Raw genomic sequence first — 19,941 nt, forward strand, 5'->3', positions numbered from 1 at the left:
CTTTTTTGTCCTTTCCTTTCCTTTTTTCTTTCGTTTCAATACTTCCTTCCTTCCTCTTCCATTTTCCTTCCCTACTTCCTTCCTTTGACGTTTCTCTTTTGTACATCTTCCCCTTTCTTTCCTTTATTCCTTTTTCCAATTCTTCCTTGCTCTTCTACTTTCTTTCCCTCTTACTTCCTTTCTTTCTTTCCTTCCCTCTACCTTCCTCCTTTTCCTCATCTATGCTTCCTCTTTCATCTTTTTTCTTCTTTCCTTTCCTCCCTCTTTCCTTACTTCCTACTTTCTTTCCTCTTTTCTTTACCCTACTTCCTCTTTGCTTTCCTTCCCTACTTTTCCCCTTTCCTTCCTTCTTTTCTACTTCCCTCTGTCCCCTATTACATTTCTCTTTCCTACATCTTCCCCTTTCTTTCCTTTATTCCTTTCCCTTTTTCCAATACTTCCTTTCTCTTCTACTTCCCTTACCCCTTTCTTTCCTTCATCCCTTTTTCCTTCCCTTTACCTTCCTCTTCTCCCTCATCTATCCCTTCTCTTTCATCTTCTTCTTCTTTCCTTCTCCCTTCTTTACTCTACTTCCTTCCTGCTTTCCTTTCCTACTTTGTCCCTCCTTCTTTTTACCTCTTCCTTCTTTCCCCTCTCCTTCCCCCTTTCCTCTTCTTCCTTCTTTCCTTTCCTTCCTTCCTTATCTGATGTGAGGAAACATCCAAACATATCAGGTCCCAGATCCTCAGACTCTGAGTCCAGATCTGAACTGGACCGTGACAAACCGCTGTCAGAGGAAACTCTCGTCCTGGTTTGTCGTTTTTAAAAATCTCTCTTTGTCTCCTTCTCCTCTCTCTATCTGTGTCTGCTCCTTCATCTATCTCTCTCCTTCCTCCTCCCCCCACTCCTCCCTCCGTCTCTTTCACCTCCTCTCCTCCTCGTTCTGCTGTCAGATTTGTCTCAATGGATGCTGTTGCCACGGTAACCAGGGGGTCATTAGGGAGGCTGTATTTATGCTTTCTCATAGTGGAGCCGGCAGAGCTTCTGTAATGAGCGCACGGACACACACACACACACACACACACACACACACACACACAGAAACCCACCAGCTGCATCTTTGAACAACTTTACTTTGACAAATAGAGGAAGAGAAGGAGAGCAGGGGTTCGTTTGTTTCCTCTAAACCTCAAACTGACTCTGTACGGAGAGCAAAATCAGGAGGGACACACTCCAGCGTGTGTTCTCCTTACGTTAGAGGATTTATTCCTCTTTATAAACATGTTTTTCCTTCTCATCTTGACCGGGAATAATCTGCATCCTGATGTTATTTCAGCAGCTGTCCGTAACCGTGGAAGCGACGTTTATTATTCTTCGATATCTGAAGCAATAACAGGACGGAGCGAGCACATACGAGCCTGGAAATCCCTCAAACTCTCTGTTATTAGCTTCCTGTCTGAGATGTTTGCTGCCACATATTATTCCATATGTTATTCTCACTCATGGGCTCATTATGCTAATCCACACGGCGGCTGTAAACGCGCCGTCACATAAACTTAAACACACTTTGTATTCATGCAGCTACGCCGAGCAGACGTGTGTGTGTGTGTGTGTGTGTGTGTGTGTGTGTGTGTTAGGATTCGGTCGTTCCTTCGTTGTAAAATGTCCCCGTGGTCACGACGCCGTTGGATCATGATGAAGCAGCAGACTTTACGGGTTTAACTCACGTCTTCTGTTTCTCCTCTGAACACTGAATCTATCCGGGTGTGATACGATCTGACGCACAGATTACCTCTTTCCTCCGTGTGTGTGTGTGTGTGTGTGAGTGTGTTTAAGATTCATGCCGGCACAACAAACACACAGTGATCCATGGTATCATTTGGCTCCCGCTGCCGTCTGTGAGGGATAATGGAGCGTGACTGCAGCTTTAAACGCTCGTTCTCACGCTAACGTTCAACATCGTGTTGTTTTTCTTTCTTTACGGAAAAAATCAAACTATGGGAAAGTTCTCTGAGTGTTACAGCACGTTAAACCTCTCATTAACATAAAACCCTCACACATACTCATGCAACCCATGTTGATGATGTTGCAAAGCATCCTAGGATCATGGGAGTTGCAGTATTAATGACGAGCGACCAGCAGCGCCTGCAGGAATCTGCATAAATAACCATGAATGAGGTCACACGTCAGCCCCTCACCCCGGCTTCAGTTTGAGTACCTGCTGAGGATGCAGCAGCAAAGCATCATGGGATTTGTAGCAACATGTGACCAGCTGAATACAAACGAGCTGACGGCGTCTCCGGAGCGTTCCTGCTGACGGCCTAACGAGCCCACGGCTCATCAGCGCTAATGGAGATTTGACGACTCGGAGATAAAAGAGTGCTTAAAGAGGACGCACACACACACACACACACACACACACACACACACACACACACACACACTGTAACAGCTTTATAAATCAGTAGATTCAGAGGTCGACAGTTCAGCCTCCACGCCACGTTCAAAGTTTCTCTCTTCTCCGTTTTTCATTCTGCCTGAATGAGCTGAGCTGCTGTCCTGTGATTGGCTGATTGGATATCAGAGTTAACGAGCAGATAAACAGGTGTTTCTAATTAAGGGACCTCAGGTGTTCTTCTGCCTGTCCTGTTTTCCGGATCAAAGCAGTAAAATCCCGTCAGTCACACCTGAAGTCCTGAAAGCTTTTTAATCATCTCCAAATTTATGTGAGATTAGATTTTATTGGTTATTTTTCTTTTTATCATCAAAGTGAATGAAACCACAGTTTGATGTCACTAAAAAGACGTTTGCTGAAAACTTTTTAGCCAGTTATGAACAGCGAGGAGGGCATGCTGTCACACATTGTTGATCTTATTAGAGCACTTAGACCAATTAGCAACCTCCGTCTGAGAATATGAGACAAAGCTGAAGTGATAAAATCTGCTGTTTCTCCAGTGTCCACTTGAGGCTGGCTCCAGAAGTACAGGAAGTCACAAACACACCAAGCCAAACAAAAAACATCTCCTGTCTGAGTCTCTAATTTTACCATCAGCACACACTGTACAGGAAGTGATTTTTTTCTAACTCGCCCAATCAGAGGCAGAGCTCAGGTCACGTGACCGACAGGCGCCCTATAGCTGTACACAAAACCCTTGCCACTACCAATATGGCTGCGATAGCTGATCTGCTTCAATTTCCGTTTCAGAGACAGACGGATAACATCAGGGAGACTACGTCCATGTTTTATACAGTTTATGACTCTGTCACTCATTTTGGATCCCAAGTGGGCATTTTTTCAAGTATTTGGATCCTAAGAGGGCACTAAACTGAGCATTTTGGATCCTGAAGGAACACTTTGGCATTCATATCGAATTCCAAATCATCACTCTGTGGCTATTTTTCGATCCAAGAGCGCATATTTGAAAATATTTTGTATCCTAAAAAGCCACTTTGTCACTATTCCTGGTTTCAAAGTGGGCATCCTTTTCATACATTTTGGAAGTGTAGTGGGCACTCGTGTTGTTTTGGTCCCAAATGGGCACTTATCACAACTTTAGATCCAAAAGGGCACTAACTGAGCATTTTGGATCCTAAGAGTGCACTGTGGCACACTAATCAGATCCCAAATAGGCACTTTGTCACACATTTTGGATCCTAAGAGAACACTTTGGACTCCAAACAAGCACTTTGTTACTTGACCAAAATGGGCACAAAACGCAGAGCTTTAGATCCTAAGAGAACACTGTGTCACTCATTTTGGAACCAAAGTGGGCACTTTTTCAAATATTTGGATCCTAAGAAAACACTTTGGCATACATTTTGGATCCCAAATCGTCACTTTGTCACTTTTTTTTTTCTAAGATAAGCATATTTTAACATATTTGTATCCTTAACTGCACTTTGTCATGCATTCTGGATCCCAATAGGGCACTAAACAAAGTACTTTGAATCCTAAGAGAAAACTTTGGCATTTGTTTTGGATCCCAAATGTGCACTTTGACACACATTTTGGATCCTGAGAATGCACTTTTTCATGCATTTTAGATCAAAAGAGGCCACTGTGGCACACTTTTTGGATCCCAAATGGGCACTTTGTCACTATTTTTGTATTCAATCGAGCATTTTCCTGGTTTCTATTAGAAGACTTATTCATGCATTCTGGATCCCTAAAGGAAATCTTTTTTCCGCATTTTGATTCCTTTTCTGGACAATTCATTGTGTTTTTCTTCATCCAAAAAGGGGCCCTTTGTTACTATTTTTAGATCCAAGGGAACAAGGGGGCACTTTTTAAGCATTTGGATCCTAAGAGAACACTTGCACATACATTTTGGATCCCAATTGGGCACTTTGTCACTATTTTTGGATCTATGAGAGCATATTTAACACACTTTGTATCCCAAGTGTGCACTATGACATGCATTTTGGATCAAAAGAGGCCAGTGTGGCACACTTTTTGGATCCCAAATGGGCACTTAGTCACGCATTTTGGATCCCTGGAGGACATCTTCAGTGGGCACTAAACAAAGTACTTGGGATCCTAAGAGACACTTTAGCATTTGTTTTGGATCCCAAATGGTTGGTTTTTGCTCATTTTGGATCCCAAGAGGGCACTTTGACACACATTTTGGATCCTGAGAATGCATTTTGGATCAAAAGAGGCCACTGTGGCACACTTTTTGGATCCCAAATGGGCACTTTGTCATGCATTTTGGATCCCTAGAGGACATCTTTTTCCCACATTGTGGATTCCTATTCGGCACCAAACAAAGTACTTGGGATCCTAAGGGACACCTTGGCATTTGTTTTGGATCCCAAATGGTCAGTTTTTGCTCATTTTGGATCCCAAGAGGACACTTTGGCATGCATTTCAGATCATGAACTTCGGTTTGCGTTTTGGCACCAAAATGTCACTTCAGCACACATTATCCAACAATCGGGCCACTGGAAGAAACTATGTCTAAAAACAAACGTGGGGCGTGTCAGTTTTTGAAAATAATCAGCTTCATGTTTTGAAGGCCTCAGTCTGACTCTCTAGCACCACGTTTGGATTCGTTCCTTCTTGTCATTTTCAGTCTCCTGGACGGATTTTTTGACTCGCATCCATTTCGTCGCCTCGACAAAACTTTCCTCTGCTCATGAATCAGACGTGTTAAATTTTAATGGAAAATCTTCCTCTGCTGATTTTTCACAGCTCTCTGTGAATCTCTGCTGTGAAAACCTTCAGGAGGAAGCTGCTCTGTCACTTCCTCCATCCTGCAGCAGGCGTAGAAAAACAAAAGACGTCTCTTCACACGAAGGCGTCATTTCACTCTGTGTCAGCTGGAGAAAAACTCCTGATTGGAGCTGAAGAAAGTCTCTGGTCTTCAGGGTGGATCGTAGTCTTCAGTAATCTCTGCTCGACTCCCATCAGACCCTGAGTCCAGAGGATTGAAAGAGGTGAGAGGTCAGACCCAGGGCTGAAGGAGAAATCTCCCTCTGATGGCTCAGACTCCTCCTCATCTTCACCGCTCCAGTTTTGCATCCCCCCCTCCCCCTCATCCTCTTTCTCTCCTTTTTTCCAATCTCCCTCTCTCCTCCTGGTTTCATCCTTCATCCCGTCTGGATCCAGCCTTCATCTCCCTCTGACCGCTCCCCGTCTCCTCGCTGCGCTCCCCATCTCTCTCCTTCTCCCGTGTGATTAGAGTTTCTCTGCCTCTCCCTCGGCATGCTGGGATGAAAAATGGATCCCTGGTCTCTTCTTCTTCTCCTCCTCCACTGTTTGTGTGTGTGTGTGTGTGTCGGTTTGGGTGAAAGAGATAAATGCTGGAGGGAAGCGTGTTGAAGTGGAACTATTTCTGTGTGTGTGTGTGTGTGTGTGTGTGTGTGTGTGTGTGTGTGTGTGTGTGTGTGTGTGTGTTGATAGATGTGGAGGAAGTGTGTGTTGATGAAGTCTGTAAATAGTTAATGAGAGGGGAGGAGGCGTGTGTTGGAGCCCCAGGAGGTGTTATTGATGGACTCTGTGACGTATCGAACACATGAAGATCCAGCTCCAGATGTTGGACTGTCTCAGGGATCAGGACTGGGTTCAGACCCAGGGACGCCGTCTGCTGCTCGTCAAACCTGATTTCAGCAGCTTCCCGTCTCTGAGGACGCTGGTCTTTAGGGAAACGCTCTGAACTGTCTTCATATCAGAGAAAGACACAGGTGGTCGTCCTGAAGTCGCTGTCGTTTGACAGCTCGTCAACATTTTGAGTCTGGAACAGCTGCGGTGTAAACGACACACAGGAGACTCAACAAGACAACTTTTCTCTTAAAGCGACAGAGCTTTTGGTGAAAGAGGAGGACATAAACTCCAAAGTCTAAAACGCTTCCATCAAACATTCGTTTTAGAGCCTTTACAAACAGCAGAGATTAAAGAGGGGTATGCTGCTTTAAAAAATTGTGATCATAGATTTAAAGCAACAATCTCAGATGTTCAGACTGAGCATGTGCAGATTTTCAAACCTCTACATTTTAATCTGTTGTTTAAATCACTGAATTTGTAAAGGTTAAAACATGAGCTAAAGGCTAAAATATGGGCTACAGACTAAAAAACGTGCTAAAAGCTAATACATGGACTAAAGGCTAAAACATGAGCTAAGAGCTAAAACACAAACCAAAGGCCATAACATAAGATAATGCTTTAGAAAGTAAGCTAAAGGGTGAAACAAGAGCTAAAGGCTTAGACACAGGCTAAAGGTTGAAAAACAAGCTAGGGGCTAAAACAAAAGCTAAAGGCTAAAACACAGGCTAAAGTCGGAAACATCAGCTAAAGGCTAAAACAGGGGCTAAAGGCTAAAACACGTGTTGAGGGCTAAAACATAAGCTACAGAGTAAAGGTTTAAAAACAGGCTAAGGGCTTAAGCAAAAGCTACAAGCTAAAACACAGGCTTAAGGCTAAAACATGGGCTAAACGCTAAAATAGGTGCTTAAGGCTAAAACATGAGCAAAAGTCTAGTACATGAGCTAAAGGGTAAAACAATGGCTTAAGGCTAAAATATTGGTTAAGGGCTAAAACAAGCTACAGGTTAAATCAAAAGATAAAGGCTTAAAACAGGTTAAAGGCTAAGACATGGCTTAAAGATTTAAAAACAAGCTAAGTGCTTAAACAATAGCTAAAGGCTAAAACACAGGTTAAAGTCAGAAACATCAGCTAATAGCTAAAACATGGGTTAAAGGCTAAAACATGGGATAAAGGCTAAAACACAGACTAAAGATTTAATAACAAGCTAAAGGCTTATACACAGGCTAAATGCTAAAACACTGGTTAAAGTTTAGTATATGTGCTAAAGGGGAAAACAAGAGCTAAAGGCTTAAACACAGGTCAAGGGCTAAAACATAAGCTACAGGCTAAAACACAAAATAAAGGCTAAGACACAGGCTGAAGGTTTAAAATAAGCTAAAGGCTAAAACACAGGTTAAAGTCTAGTACATGTCTTGCTAAAAGATTGGCTAAAAGCTAAACCATGAGCTGAAGGCTTAAGCAATAGCTAAAGACTAAAACACAAGCTAAGGGCTAACACATGAGCCTAAGGCTAACAAACAAGCTAAAGGCCAAAACACTGGCTAAAGGCTAAAGTACAGGCTAATGTGTTTGTGCTAATGTAGCCTCCAACCCACAGTCAGCAGTTATTCTGCAGTGGTCTGTTCAAACTTGAGAGTCTATCAATAAAATGAAGAGCCAGGTTACGTTAGCTCTGCTTGGTGAGGTTGGAGTTGGTAGATGAGCTCTGGTAGGACAGAACCAGGATTCACTAACGTTACACGTTACAGACACGTCTCAGAGCACCGGGCTGTGAGGAGAGAGAAATATAGCAGCTGCTAAGCTACGCTACAAACTGACAAAGTTAGCTTGTTGTCAGGTTTCAAAGCGTAGCTCTACTTAACTGTTGATAAATACCTTAGCTCGTCGAGGTAGGTGGCGCTGCAGTCCACTCAGCGTAGAATCCAGATCAGTGTGAGCAGCTTCTGCTCCTTTCTGTCAGAGCTGTGATTCATAATTAAGAGGATATCCAATTGTTCACTGCTCGATTCTTCCTGGTTTGTTTTCTGGGATCGAACCTGAACGTCTGCTACACACTGAAGTGTTTAATTCAGAAGTCAATCCACACACACACACACACACACACACACACACACACACACACTCATCGATACTGTCTGAGCTCCTGTCCAACTCGATGAGCGCTCAGAATGATAACAACTCTTGTTTGTGTTGATACAGCGATCAATAATCAGCCGTGATGGAGAATAATGAAGAGTAATGAAGTCTCCAGTCGGCCTCCTGATTATCAACCACGGAGATAAAGGGTCATTCTGTGTATTTATCAGGACTCTACTGTTGAAATTGATCAATAACACGTCCTGAAGGTGAGCGGCCTCTGGTTTGGATTCTTCCAGAAGGATCTGTGAGCTCCTGATGGCTGATGGCGAGGAGAAGAGGACCGTCAGCTCTTTTCTCTCTTCACTTATTAATTTCACACTCGGCTTAGCTGTGATTTCTGAGGGGCTAATGTGGCAGAGCGCAGCCAGGACTCTTATTGTTCCCATCCGCTGTAAAGCCACACACACACACACACACACACACACACACACACACACACTCTCACACACACCATGGTATAATGAACAGGAGAGCAACACGCAGCGAGCAGCGTTGTAATTATGATGCCCAGAAAAATCATCTCTTTCACGATCAGCCGCCAAAAACGGAGCACAGAGGATCACACTGAATGTTTTAACATCCATTAATCCTCCAAACTGTTAATCTATTATATAAACACATCAGCGAGGTTATGATCAGGAATTACAGCTGGAGCTGGTGTACCCTGGAAAAAATCTGCAATGGAAAAATATGAAATGATGACATTAAAGAGGGGGTATGCTGCTGCTTTAACAATCATAAACATGGCTTTAAAGGAACAATCCTGGATGTTCAGACTGAGCATGTGCAGATTTCCAAACTTCTACGTATTCGTATGTTATAGAAAAACTTGAATCAGTCTAAAAACTGACCAAAACACCAGCTGTTCACCAGATCATCTTAGCGAGGTCTTAGATCTCCTTGGCAAGAGGCGAGGTCTTCTTCAGGAGATCTTTGTGGGAAGATCCAAGAAGTTTCCCCACAAGTTCTTTTTGGTGAGTTATTTATGGCAAGATCTTGGCATGACCCAAGCTTCTTGGCCAGATCTACTTGTGGAGATCTGGGAACTTCTTGGTTGGATCTTAACTGCAAGATCATCTCAGAGAAATCATTTTGAAAAGACATTTTTATCTAGAGCTCAGTGACTCATGACAGGATTTTCTTGGCGAGATCCAAGAGCTTCTTGACAAGGTCTTCATTGCAAGATCTTCCTTGGGAGATCCCTTTGGAAAGACCTTTTTGGTGACAGCTCCATGGCGCAATCCTTATAGGAACAACTTTGTGGCAAGACCCAAGATCTTCTTGACATAATCTCCATGGTTAGACCTTCTTCACCAAGAAGTTCCCCTACAAACATCTTTACTTTAGTGACAGAACTTCTTGTAGAGGTCTTTGAACGTTCTGTGAGATTCTTTAGGGTAAGATCCCCTTGGTGAGATGTTTATAGCATGACCTTCTTGGTGAGATCTTCTTGGTAAGATCCTCTTGGCGAAATGTCCTTTGATTAGATCTTTGTCATCAAGAAATTTCACCAAAAATGTCTTTATTCATGTGGCAGAACTTCTTGGGGAGGTCTTCTTCACAAGATCTTTGGGGTGAGATCATCTTGGTGAGATCTTCAAGGCATGATCTTCTTGGTGAAATGTTCTTGGCCAGATCTTATAGGGGAGATCTTTGTGGTAAGATCTTAATGGCGAGGTCCTGGATATTCTTGGTGAGATCCAAGAGCTTCTCAGGGGGATCTGGGATCTTATTGGGTTGATCTTTTAGGAAAGACCTTTTTGACGGCATTCATGGGAACAACTATGTGGGGAGACCCAAGATCTTCTTAGTAAAATCTCCATGGTTGAGTCTACAACAAAACTTTTTACCTCAAACATCTTTACTTGAGTAGCAGAACTACTTGTGCAGGTCTTAGAACATTCTGCGAGATCTTTAGGGTAAGGTCCCCTTGGTAAAATGCTTAGAGCGTGATCTTCTTGGCAAGATGTTCTTGGGGAGATCTTATGGGGTAGACCTTTGTGGGGAGGTCTCAGAGCTTCTTGGCTAGATCTTCTAGGTGAGATCCCCTTGCCGAAATCTCCTTTGGTTCGATCTTCCGCATCAAGAAGTCCCACCACAAAGATCTTTATTTTTGTGGCAGAACTTCTTGGGAAGATCTCAGGTCTTATTCACAAGATCTTTAGGGTGAGCTCGCCTAAGTGAGATCTTCAAGGCATGATCTTCTTGATGAAATGTTCTTCGCTAGATCTTATAGGGAAGATCTTTATGGGAAGACTTTCTTGGCAAGATCTTCATAGTGAGGTCATAGATTTTCTTGAGGAGGTACCTTAGATCTTCTTGGCAAGATCTTAGATGTTCATGCTGAGGTCTTCTTCAGGAGATCATCTGTGGCAAGATCTGAAAGGCTTCCCTGCAAGATCTCTTTGATTCATGGGAAGATCTTCTTGGCAAGATTTTCTTGGTGACATCCAAGAGCTTCTTGACAAGATCTTCATTGCAAGATCTTCTTTGGGAGATGCCTTAGGAAAGACCTTTTTGACAACAGCTCCATAGCGAGATCTTCATGGAGAGAAATTTGTGGGGAGGCCCATGAGCTTCATGGTGAAATCTGATTGGTTAGATCTTCTTCACAACTTGACTTTAGTGGCAGAGCTTTTTGTGGAGATCTGAGAACTTTTTTGCGAGATTTTTGGTATGAGAGCCTCTTGGTGAGATCTTCATGATGTGGTCTTCTTGGCAAGAACTTTTTGGCAAGATGTTCTTGGCCAGATCTTATTGGGGAGATCTTAAATGTTCTGAAATGGCAAGATCTTTGTGGCAAGATCCAAGGGGCCTCCTCGCAAGATCTTCTTGGTAAAATATTGACAGCAAGATCCATATGGCAAGTTTCCTTGGCGAGATCTTTTAGGAAATACCTTTTTTGGCAACAGCTCCAAGGTGAGATTTTCATGGGGAGAACATTGTGGGGAGACCCAAGATCTTCTTGAGGAAATCTCCATGGTTAGACTTTCTTCATCAAAAAGTTCCATCGCAAATACCTTTACTTTAGCGGCAGAACTTCTTGGGGAGATCTTAGAACTTCTTGCGAGATCTTAAGGGTAAGATCCCCTATGGCGTGATCATTTTGGCGAGATGTTCTTTGCAAGATCCTTGTGGTAAGGTCCCAAATTTTCTGAAGGGGGTCTCTTAGATCTTCTTGCTGAAATGATCAACACATAAGGATTTAGGGACAGGCCTCAATCACCAAGGTCTTCTCAAAGCGCCACCCTAACAGACCTCCAGAGGGCTGGCCAATCAGAGTGAAGAGGGTCCATGGAGCGGGGAGCCTTAAAGAGACAGCAGCGAAAACTGTTTCAGACAGAGGCTGAAATAAGAGTCTCCTCTTGCTCTCACTCTTCTTTTGCCCAAATATGGTCACTTTTGGCGCCAAAACGATGACCCTGTTTTGACCAAGGCCCCAGGAGTCCATAATCAACACCTCAGCGCCAGTCGATGGTTTTTACCCATTACAGAGCCGTAAATATACAGAATTGTATCCGTTTGGATCCAAGTGGAGTAATTCCTCATACCAACACACAAACACACACGTACACACACACTGTTGTCCCTCAGAGGAGTGTGTGTGTGTGTGTGTGTGTGAGTCCTGGTGGAGCATCAGGCCGACGTATTTAATGACAGATGAAACACAATCAGTGAGCAGACCACAACAGGCCTGACTGATGATTGGGCTTATTGAGTGAGTATCGACTGCCTTATGCTACCTGATACACACACACACACACACACACACACACACACACACACACACACACACACACACACACACACAGCCAGACATCCTGTAGCGGACATGTAATGCATAACAATCAGCTCTGAAACAAAGAAGAGGGAGGAGGAAGCCGTGTTAGACCGAGCTGTGTGTCTCCTTGTGCAACCATGCAAGTATTCATGAGCCTGTGTGTGTGTGTGTGTGTGGAAATGTGTGTGTGTGTGTGACTTGGGAGTAGCAGGTTAGCATCCAGTGTGTCTCCAGGCTTTAGCTTAATGTGCGTCTCTCTGCAGACAAGTGACGACTCCAGCAGGCCTGAAAACCTGACACACACACTCACACCATGTTTTCATTATTACACCTCACACTCTCTCACACACACACCAGTAGGAACACACTTATAAATAATTACCCCTCTGCTCGTTTGCCGGCAGGTGTGTCTTTCAGATTGCCCCCTGAGTGACGTGCAGACTGGCTGCGTTGTGCTTACAGCTGTATTATTTATGCTAATGAGCGCAGTGTGCAGAGGCACGCGGCGGCGTGCGGCGGCGTGTTGTGTGTTAGCTGGTTACAAGCTGATGATTGAGGTGGGAGTAGACCGCAGGTTACAGACGCTACGCTAAATTAGCATCTGCTGTCTGCAGCGCGTGGCCCTGAGCGAAACACTCGACGGGTTTCATTTGACGTGACCCTCGAGTGTGTGTCACCTGGTCGCTTCAGGCGCTTTGAGGCGACGGGAAAAGTGGAATAGAGTTTTCAAACACCCTGTGGGCTGAATAAATTCACATTTAGTGACTAAAAGGGGCTGAAAATTAAATAATATGCTTGAGCAGAGATAACAGAAAAACTGTCGCTCAAAGAATCATTCTTGCAGTATAATACGGGGACAATCATTCTGCAATAACCCAAACGATTTCTGAGGGAGGAAGACTACGCTGCTGCAAACGTGCTGAAAAGACACAAGAGATGTCAAATCAAAAATGGATATCGAAAGAAAAGAAAACATGAATTTCACTACAAATACTTCTTCTCAACCTCTTAGATCAGCTACGGTGTCCCACAGGGTTCAGTTTTAGATCCCATTTAATTTTCTATTCATTTGTTGCCATCTGGCAAAAGTATTCAGCGCCACAAAGTCTCCTTCCACACAGATAAGGCTGGTTTCTCTCAAAATATAAATTAAGTTATTTTATTATTTTTCTGATGACAAAAGGTATTAAGCTAGCAGCTGCTGGTATCTCTTGCTGGTCGCTGTAGACACAAGCATCAGAATTTGCCATCCTTACTGATGGAAAAACAACAATACTAATGTAGAAATGCAAAAAACAAGAAAAAAAAAAGTGCTTCCTTGAGTGTCCACTATAGGCTAGCTCCAAAAGTGAAGGAATCCCCATTTACAGCCATGTTAACATACAAAATTTTATAGTGGTATAGTGGAATTAAACATGTTAACAGCCTGGTTTGGCAATATGTGCCTTTAAACCACCTCTCCTTTTATACCTTTAACTTTCACTTTTTAAGTGCAAGGACATTAAGTCTTCAATTTTTGACTTTTAACATTCTATGCAAGAAAATAGATACAATATCATATAAATATATATATATATATATATATATATATATATATATATATATATATATATATATATATATATATATATATATATATATATATATATATATATATATATATCTATATATATATATATAACAATAATAAAAATAATAATACATTTTATTTATAGAGCGCTTTTCAAGGTACTCAAAGACGCTTTACATAGGTAAATATTTAAAAAAAAGCATTTAAATAACAGAAGATAAAGCAGGAAGAAGCAAGACAAAATAGACAAGAACAGCCAAGTAAACTCAGAGACAAATCAGACATTAAAAGCATCTTTAAAAAGGTGGGTTTTGATGAGTTTTTTGAAGGTGGAGAGGTTGGGGCATGTACGGATGTTTAGTGGTAGAGTATTCCAGAGGGTGGGGGCAGCAACAGAGAAAGCTCTGTCCCCCCAGGTATGTATATGTATATATACATATATAGATAGATAGATAGATAGATAGATAGATAGATAGATAGATAGATAGATAGATAGATTTTAGATAAATATATTTATTTATTCATTTATTTTTTGCTGGAGCACAGAAACTAGAAAAAAAAAATTATATACTTTAATATATATATATATATATATATATATATATATATATATATATATATATATATATATATATATATATATATAATAATTATATATATATATATATATTTTGCTGAAGCACAGAAACTACAAAATTTAGAAAATAATTTTTTCAAGTTGTAGAGACAACTCTTCAGTCGTGATATATTAATTTTCCAATGAGATAAGGGGACTCAAAAAATGCTCTACAAATCGTTAAGCTACAAGTTAAAGGGTCAAGATTGAAAACTATCAAAACCCATCCGAGTGCCAGTGCTCCCATTTTCCATGTGCTCTCTAAATTACTGTAACTACTAAAATATAAGGGCTAGCAAGAAAATTCAAACAGCTCTTTAGAGAAGAAAGAAAAAGCCTAGAAACAGTACTGCATAGAAACCCACATGCAACAACATTGCAAAAAAATGGGTTACTGAAAGAAGAGAAGTTGAGATTCCTTGGCATGATCTCTGACTCTTTCAAAGACAAAAAAAGAAGTGGCCTTTATGATACTTGGATAACAAAGGGTTAAGTTGAGAAGAGATATCGTGAAATGCTGAAACACTTTATTTTAGCTGCTGTCTCTTTAAGGCTCTAAAGCCCCCTTCCTTCTGATTGGCCAGCCCAGCCCTCGGTGTTTGAGGCCCGCTCTGAAATCCTTATGCAAAGACTTCATCATCTTAGCAAGTGTCATGAAGATCTGTTTTAGAGACAGATTCATGTCTTTTTACAACACAAAAATACATAAAGGTTTGGAAATCTGCACATGCTCAGTCTGAACGTTCAGTTTTGTGACTTAACATCCATGGATTCATGAGAAAGCAGAATACCCCCTCTTTAAAGAGTCAGTCCTGATTTCTGTGCCCTGTCTCCTCAGTAACATCTCTCTTCCTGTCTCTCATTAGCAGAAAGGCTGGAGTAACTCCCTGCGGCCGATGGACAGACACGGGAGCACAAAGGTAGGACTCCCCTCCACGTTTCCATCCATCAGCTCTGACCGACTGACTCCTTTTCCTCTCCGCTGACTCCCATCCAGCATCCCTCCATCCTCCTCCTATCGGTCATCTTTAATAAGGTTTCAGTCCCGTAAAGCTGGAGACAGATAGAGAGTATTCCCCTCACACTGTCACCTGGACGTCTTTTAATCTCTGATTTATCTGAGCAGGCTTTATTAGGCCTGAGTGTGTGTGAGTGTGTGTGTGTGTGTGAGTGTGTGTGCTCTTCCTCAGCAGTATTGTCTCTGTACTCACACCTCTTACTCCTGCATTAATCATGTTTGTGATAAATTAATCCTCTAAATCTCGTCCTCTCTTCAGGTCAGAGGTCGCAGATCTTCTCAGCCCCTGCTTGACAGGCCGCAGAACTCCCAGGAGCCTTTGCAGCAGCCGGGGTCTGTGCGTAAGAGCCACAGGAGGAAAGGTAAAGGTTTTCTTCCCTTCACACGGGTCTTTACTTTGCGCTCCGTTTGAAGCTCTGAGCGGCTGTCTTTGAAATCATCTCTTTCCCACGATGTTGCCTCATCTCCTCTCATATTTTATCTCTCCTCGGCTTCTCTCCGTCCTTGTCACATTTCCTTCGTCAAACATCCCTCTCATCTTTTCCCGCTCAGATATATCAGATCTTTTGGTGTTATCGTTTGACTTTTACCGTCTTTTCTGATGTAACTGCAGCGTTTTATCGTTTATCTGTTTCTACATCACTCACATGTCACCTGCGCCCTCTCGCTGCTTCATATCTAATCTCTGAACACAGACGTGGACAGAAAAACATACAAATTCAGTCAGCTCGGTGCTTTCCCCCAGATTGGTTTATTCTCATCAAAACTGGTGAGGATATAAAAGTCAACATCTGCGTGATAAAACAGCCAAAGACACCTGCCAATCCTTCTGGGACACCTGGCAATATCTCAATGACACCTACCAATCACCAAATGACATCTGCCAATCGCTCAGTGATACCTGCCGAAAGCACAGTGTCTCCTGCCAATCGCTCATTGACACTTTCAGATTGCTCTGTGACACCTTTAAATTTCTCAGCGACACCTGCCAGGCCATCAGAGACAACTACCAATATCTCAGTGACACCTACCAACCACTCGGTGTCACTTTCCAATCACAAAGTGACACCTACTAACCCCTCAAAGCCACCTGGCGATTGCTCAGTGATGTCTGCCAACAGCACAGTGTCCCCTGCCAGTCCCTCAGCAACACCTGCCAATCCTTCCGTAGCAACCGCCAATCACTCATTCATACTGTAAGATGCGTTGTGACACCTTCAAATTTCTCAGAGATACCTGCAAATTTCTTAGCCACACCTGCCAGTCCATCAGAGACACTTGCCAATATTTCAGTGACACCTACCAATCACTTGGTGTCACCTGCCAATTGCTCAGTGGCGTCTGCCAATGGCTCAATGACACTTTTAGATTGCTCTGTGACACCTTCAAATTTCTCAGTGATGTCTGCAAATTATTTTGCATCAACTGCCAGTCCATCACGGACACCTGCCAATATCTCAGTGACACCTACTAATCCCCAAGTGACACCTACCAACCCCTCGGGGCCACCTGCCAATCGCTCAGTGATGCCGGCCAACAGCACAGTGTCCCCTGCGAGTCCCTCAGCAACACCAGCCAATTCCTCAGCGACACCTGCCAATCGTTCAGTAGCCCCTGCCAATCACTCAATGACACTTTTAGATTGCTCAGTAACACCTTCAAATTCTCAGTGATGTTGTCAAATTACTCAGTCACCTGCCAATCCATTAGTGACTCCTGCCAGTATTTCAGTGACACCCAGCAATCACTCAGTGTCACCTGCCAGTTGCTCAGCGACACATACCAAAAGGTAATTGCTCAATGACACTTGCCAGTTGCTCGGTGATGCCTGCCTATCCTTCAGTGGCACTTCAAACCACTCAATGATACTTTTAGGTTGCTCTGTGACATCTTCAATTTTCTTAGTGATGTTGGCAAGTGCCTCAGTGTCACCTGCCAGTCCATCAGAGACACCTGCCAATGTCTCTAAATCACCTACCAACATTCATTGTCACTCTTCAACCACACAGTAACGCCTACTAATCTTGCTCTGTGACACATAGCAATAGCTAAATGACACCTGCTTATTGCTAATTGGTACCTTCATATTGCTCAGTGGTGCCTGTCAATTCTTCAGTAGCGCTTACCAATCACTCTATTCATCAATGGATGATCAATTAAGATTGCTCTGTGACACCTTCAAGTTGTTCAGTGATGCCGGCAAGTTTCTTAGCGACACCCGCCAATCCATCAGAGGCACCTTCCAGTGTTTCAGTGACACCCACCAATCGCTTAGTGTCACTCTCCAAGCACACAGTAACGCCTACCAATCTTTCAGTGGCACCTGCCAGTTGCTCAGCTACACATACCAATAGCTCACTGACACCTTCCAATCTATCAGCGATCGATGGCAGTGATTCACTCTTTCATAAACAACAGCAGGAAGAAACAGACCTACCTGTGGTTTTGGAGCTGGACCAGGTGAACTTGTGGGTGTGTTATACCGTTGGGTCTTGTAGGTCTTGCTGTGGGCTCCGGCTGAGTTCTGAGGGATCTGTAGATAATTTGCAAACCGTGCTCTCCTTGCCTTTCCCCTTTCCAGTTACAACTGTAAAAACACAACACAAAAGTGTGTTTCAATAAATACTCATAAACTGTCATTGATAAATCGATGACATCAAATAGATAAATATGATTTTCTTTTAAACGTGTCAAAATGCAAAAATGTATAAACTGACGTCATCTGAAGTCGTTATTGTTTTTTATGATACATTTTTCAATGCCAAATTTTATTAATACCAAATGTTAGTAATTGTTTTAGCGCCATAGTTTGAACTTTGACTCTGAACTTTAAAACCAGCTGTAACTAACCTGTCGGCTGTTTCAGGTACGTTGGTCTGCAGTGGCACCGCCAGCAGCTCCATCTACTCCGTTGCCATGGTAGCGATCCCTGACTGCGTCGACAACGCCACACAAACGGACATCAGCTTCCAGAACATCATGACGAAGAGCAGAGGTCACCACCACCATCACCACCACGGCCGAGGAGGAGGTGGAGGAGGCAGCTCCTCTCCTCCTCCACCTCCCCCCTCGCCTCCCCTGCCTCACCTCGGGGGACCCTACGGGATCAATGAGTTGTACGTTGTGACCTGTGCTGTTTGTAGAAGTGAGAGCGACATGAGAATCGATAACGTTGGATATGAAGTGGATTGATTTTCTGTCTCTCCTGCAGCTGTGTGTTTGAGTACAACGACCCTGACGACTACTTTGACGCGTCCAATCATGAAGTGGACCGACAGGACGACCTGGAGTACGAGGTGAGGCGTGGAAGTCTCTCAGCTCCATCAACACACCACATTTTCTTGCTTTGTTTTTTCTCAGTCTGTCTCAAACCCAGGTCTGACCCTGAGAGATGAGGAGGAAGAGAAAAGGAGGTGTAATTATTCCTCGTGTTGTTAACTGACGTCTTCCAGCTGCGTGTTTGGAGGACAACATCCGGATGAGCGATCTCCACCTTTTAACGAAAGCTCCTGGTTTGGTTTACAGAAGCTTAATGAATGCCGTGTTTAGCTGAACAGCATCTTTCTGTTTCCGCTCCGTCTGTTCGCCGCTGTTTCCTGAAAAGAAAACCAGTTTGGTCATTAAAGGAGTCGGCAGAGTGGAAACGCTCTCCTCGGTCTCTCTGACGCCAACACCGCAGGGATTTCCACTCCTCGTGAAACCACTGTCCGTATCTCTTTGTCTCATTCCCTCTGTCCTCTCTTATTATCTGTAGCATCATTATATCTCATTTAATGACTTCTTAATGGGCTTCTCTCTTCTTTCATTTCCTCTTTAAATCACCTTATCTTCTTCTTCTAATGTCCTCCTCCTGAAACCAGAGAGAAACCTTTGATAACTAGTCTTTCATGGCCTCTGCTGGTCTGTTTGAGTATACAGAAGTTTCTCTAAAGCCGTTTGGAGGAGGTGTGATCCCATTAAGGGGCTGAAACAACAGAATGTAGACAGGGTGGAGGTTGTGACATTGTTTGATTAATATTTAGAAAGGAAGAATCCGTCAGGGTGTGAGAGAAATCCAGATGCAGATTGGTCAAATTGTTAAACTCACCAAGGAAGAAGCTGTCAGGAAGGCCGAGAGCTGGAAAACTGATGCTTTGTGAGTTTCTGGCTACGTATGCACCAGGGATGTGTAGCTTTCACATTTGAAATGTTACGGTTACGCCTGGTACCTGGCAATCAGTACCAGTACTCAACGGTACCAATTTTCTGTACTTTTTTTTGTTTATGGGGTAAAAAATATCAATTTGTTTTTGTGGAACCTTTTGACTCCACACGACTCGATACCCGCTACTTTTGACATAATTCGGTCGGTACCTTAAAAAGTACCTAATTCGGTACCCATTCCTAGTATGCTTGTCCAGTCATTGGGACCATTATTCCATACGTACTGTGATGGAACGGCCCATTTGGCTACAGCGTTAGACACACGCATGACAGATAATCGTTCAGTTCACTGCTTGCACGTGAAAGCGACACAGGTGCAGATTACGTCATAATTTAGGGGGAACCTCCTGGAAAACCCCATCTAACAAGTTAAAACTGCACAGAAAGAGTCATATACCAGCTGTTATCAGCGAGTCAATCAGATAAACAAAGAGAAAGAGAAAGTTTGGCGATCTTGAACAGAATAAATGTGTGTGGTGTTTCACTGTAGAAAACCTCAAAAATAAAATCAGTAATATGGAAGCTGCTTTGTGGAACAAGCACCACAGCAATGCCCAAGTAACTCCATGAGTTTTCAGGGGAAAACCACAAA

At 43.1% G+C, this 19,941-nt stretch overlaps 1 protein-coding gene across 3 annotated transcripts in view; it reads left to right on the forward strand.

Annotated features, from left to right (window-relative positions):
- The window catches only part of LOC141799769 (PDZ domain-containing protein 4-like), a 49,496-nt gene that overhangs the window by 11,902 nt on the left and 17,653 nt on the right, over window positions 1-19,941 (forward strand). For 2 of the 3 annotated variants that reach the window (XM_074682124.1, XM_074682126.1), the window contains exons 2-5: window positions 14,995-15,048; window positions 15,406-15,508; window positions 18,013-18,262; window positions 18,358-18,442. In XM_074682124.1, coding sequence (XP_074538225.1) covers window positions 14,995-15,048; window positions 15,406-15,508; window positions 18,013-18,262; window positions 18,358-18,442 — 492 coding nt within the window. The remainder of the gene's footprint in view (window positions 1-14,994; window positions 15,049-15,405; window positions 15,509-18,012; window positions 18,263-18,357; window positions 18,443-19,941) is intronic. The other variant, XM_074682125.1, reaches the window with a different exon arrangement.

The sequence above is a fragment of the Halichoeres trimaculatus genome, unplaced genomic scaffold (genome assembly GCF_033239565.1).
Source record: "Halichoeres trimaculatus isolate MK-OKI-2021-1 unplaced genomic scaffold, fHalTri1.1 fHalTri1_scaffold_11, whole genome shotgun sequence".
NCBI classification, from domain to species: Eukaryota; Metazoa; Chordata; class Actinopteri; order Labriformes; family Labridae; genus Halichoeres; species Halichoeres trimaculatus.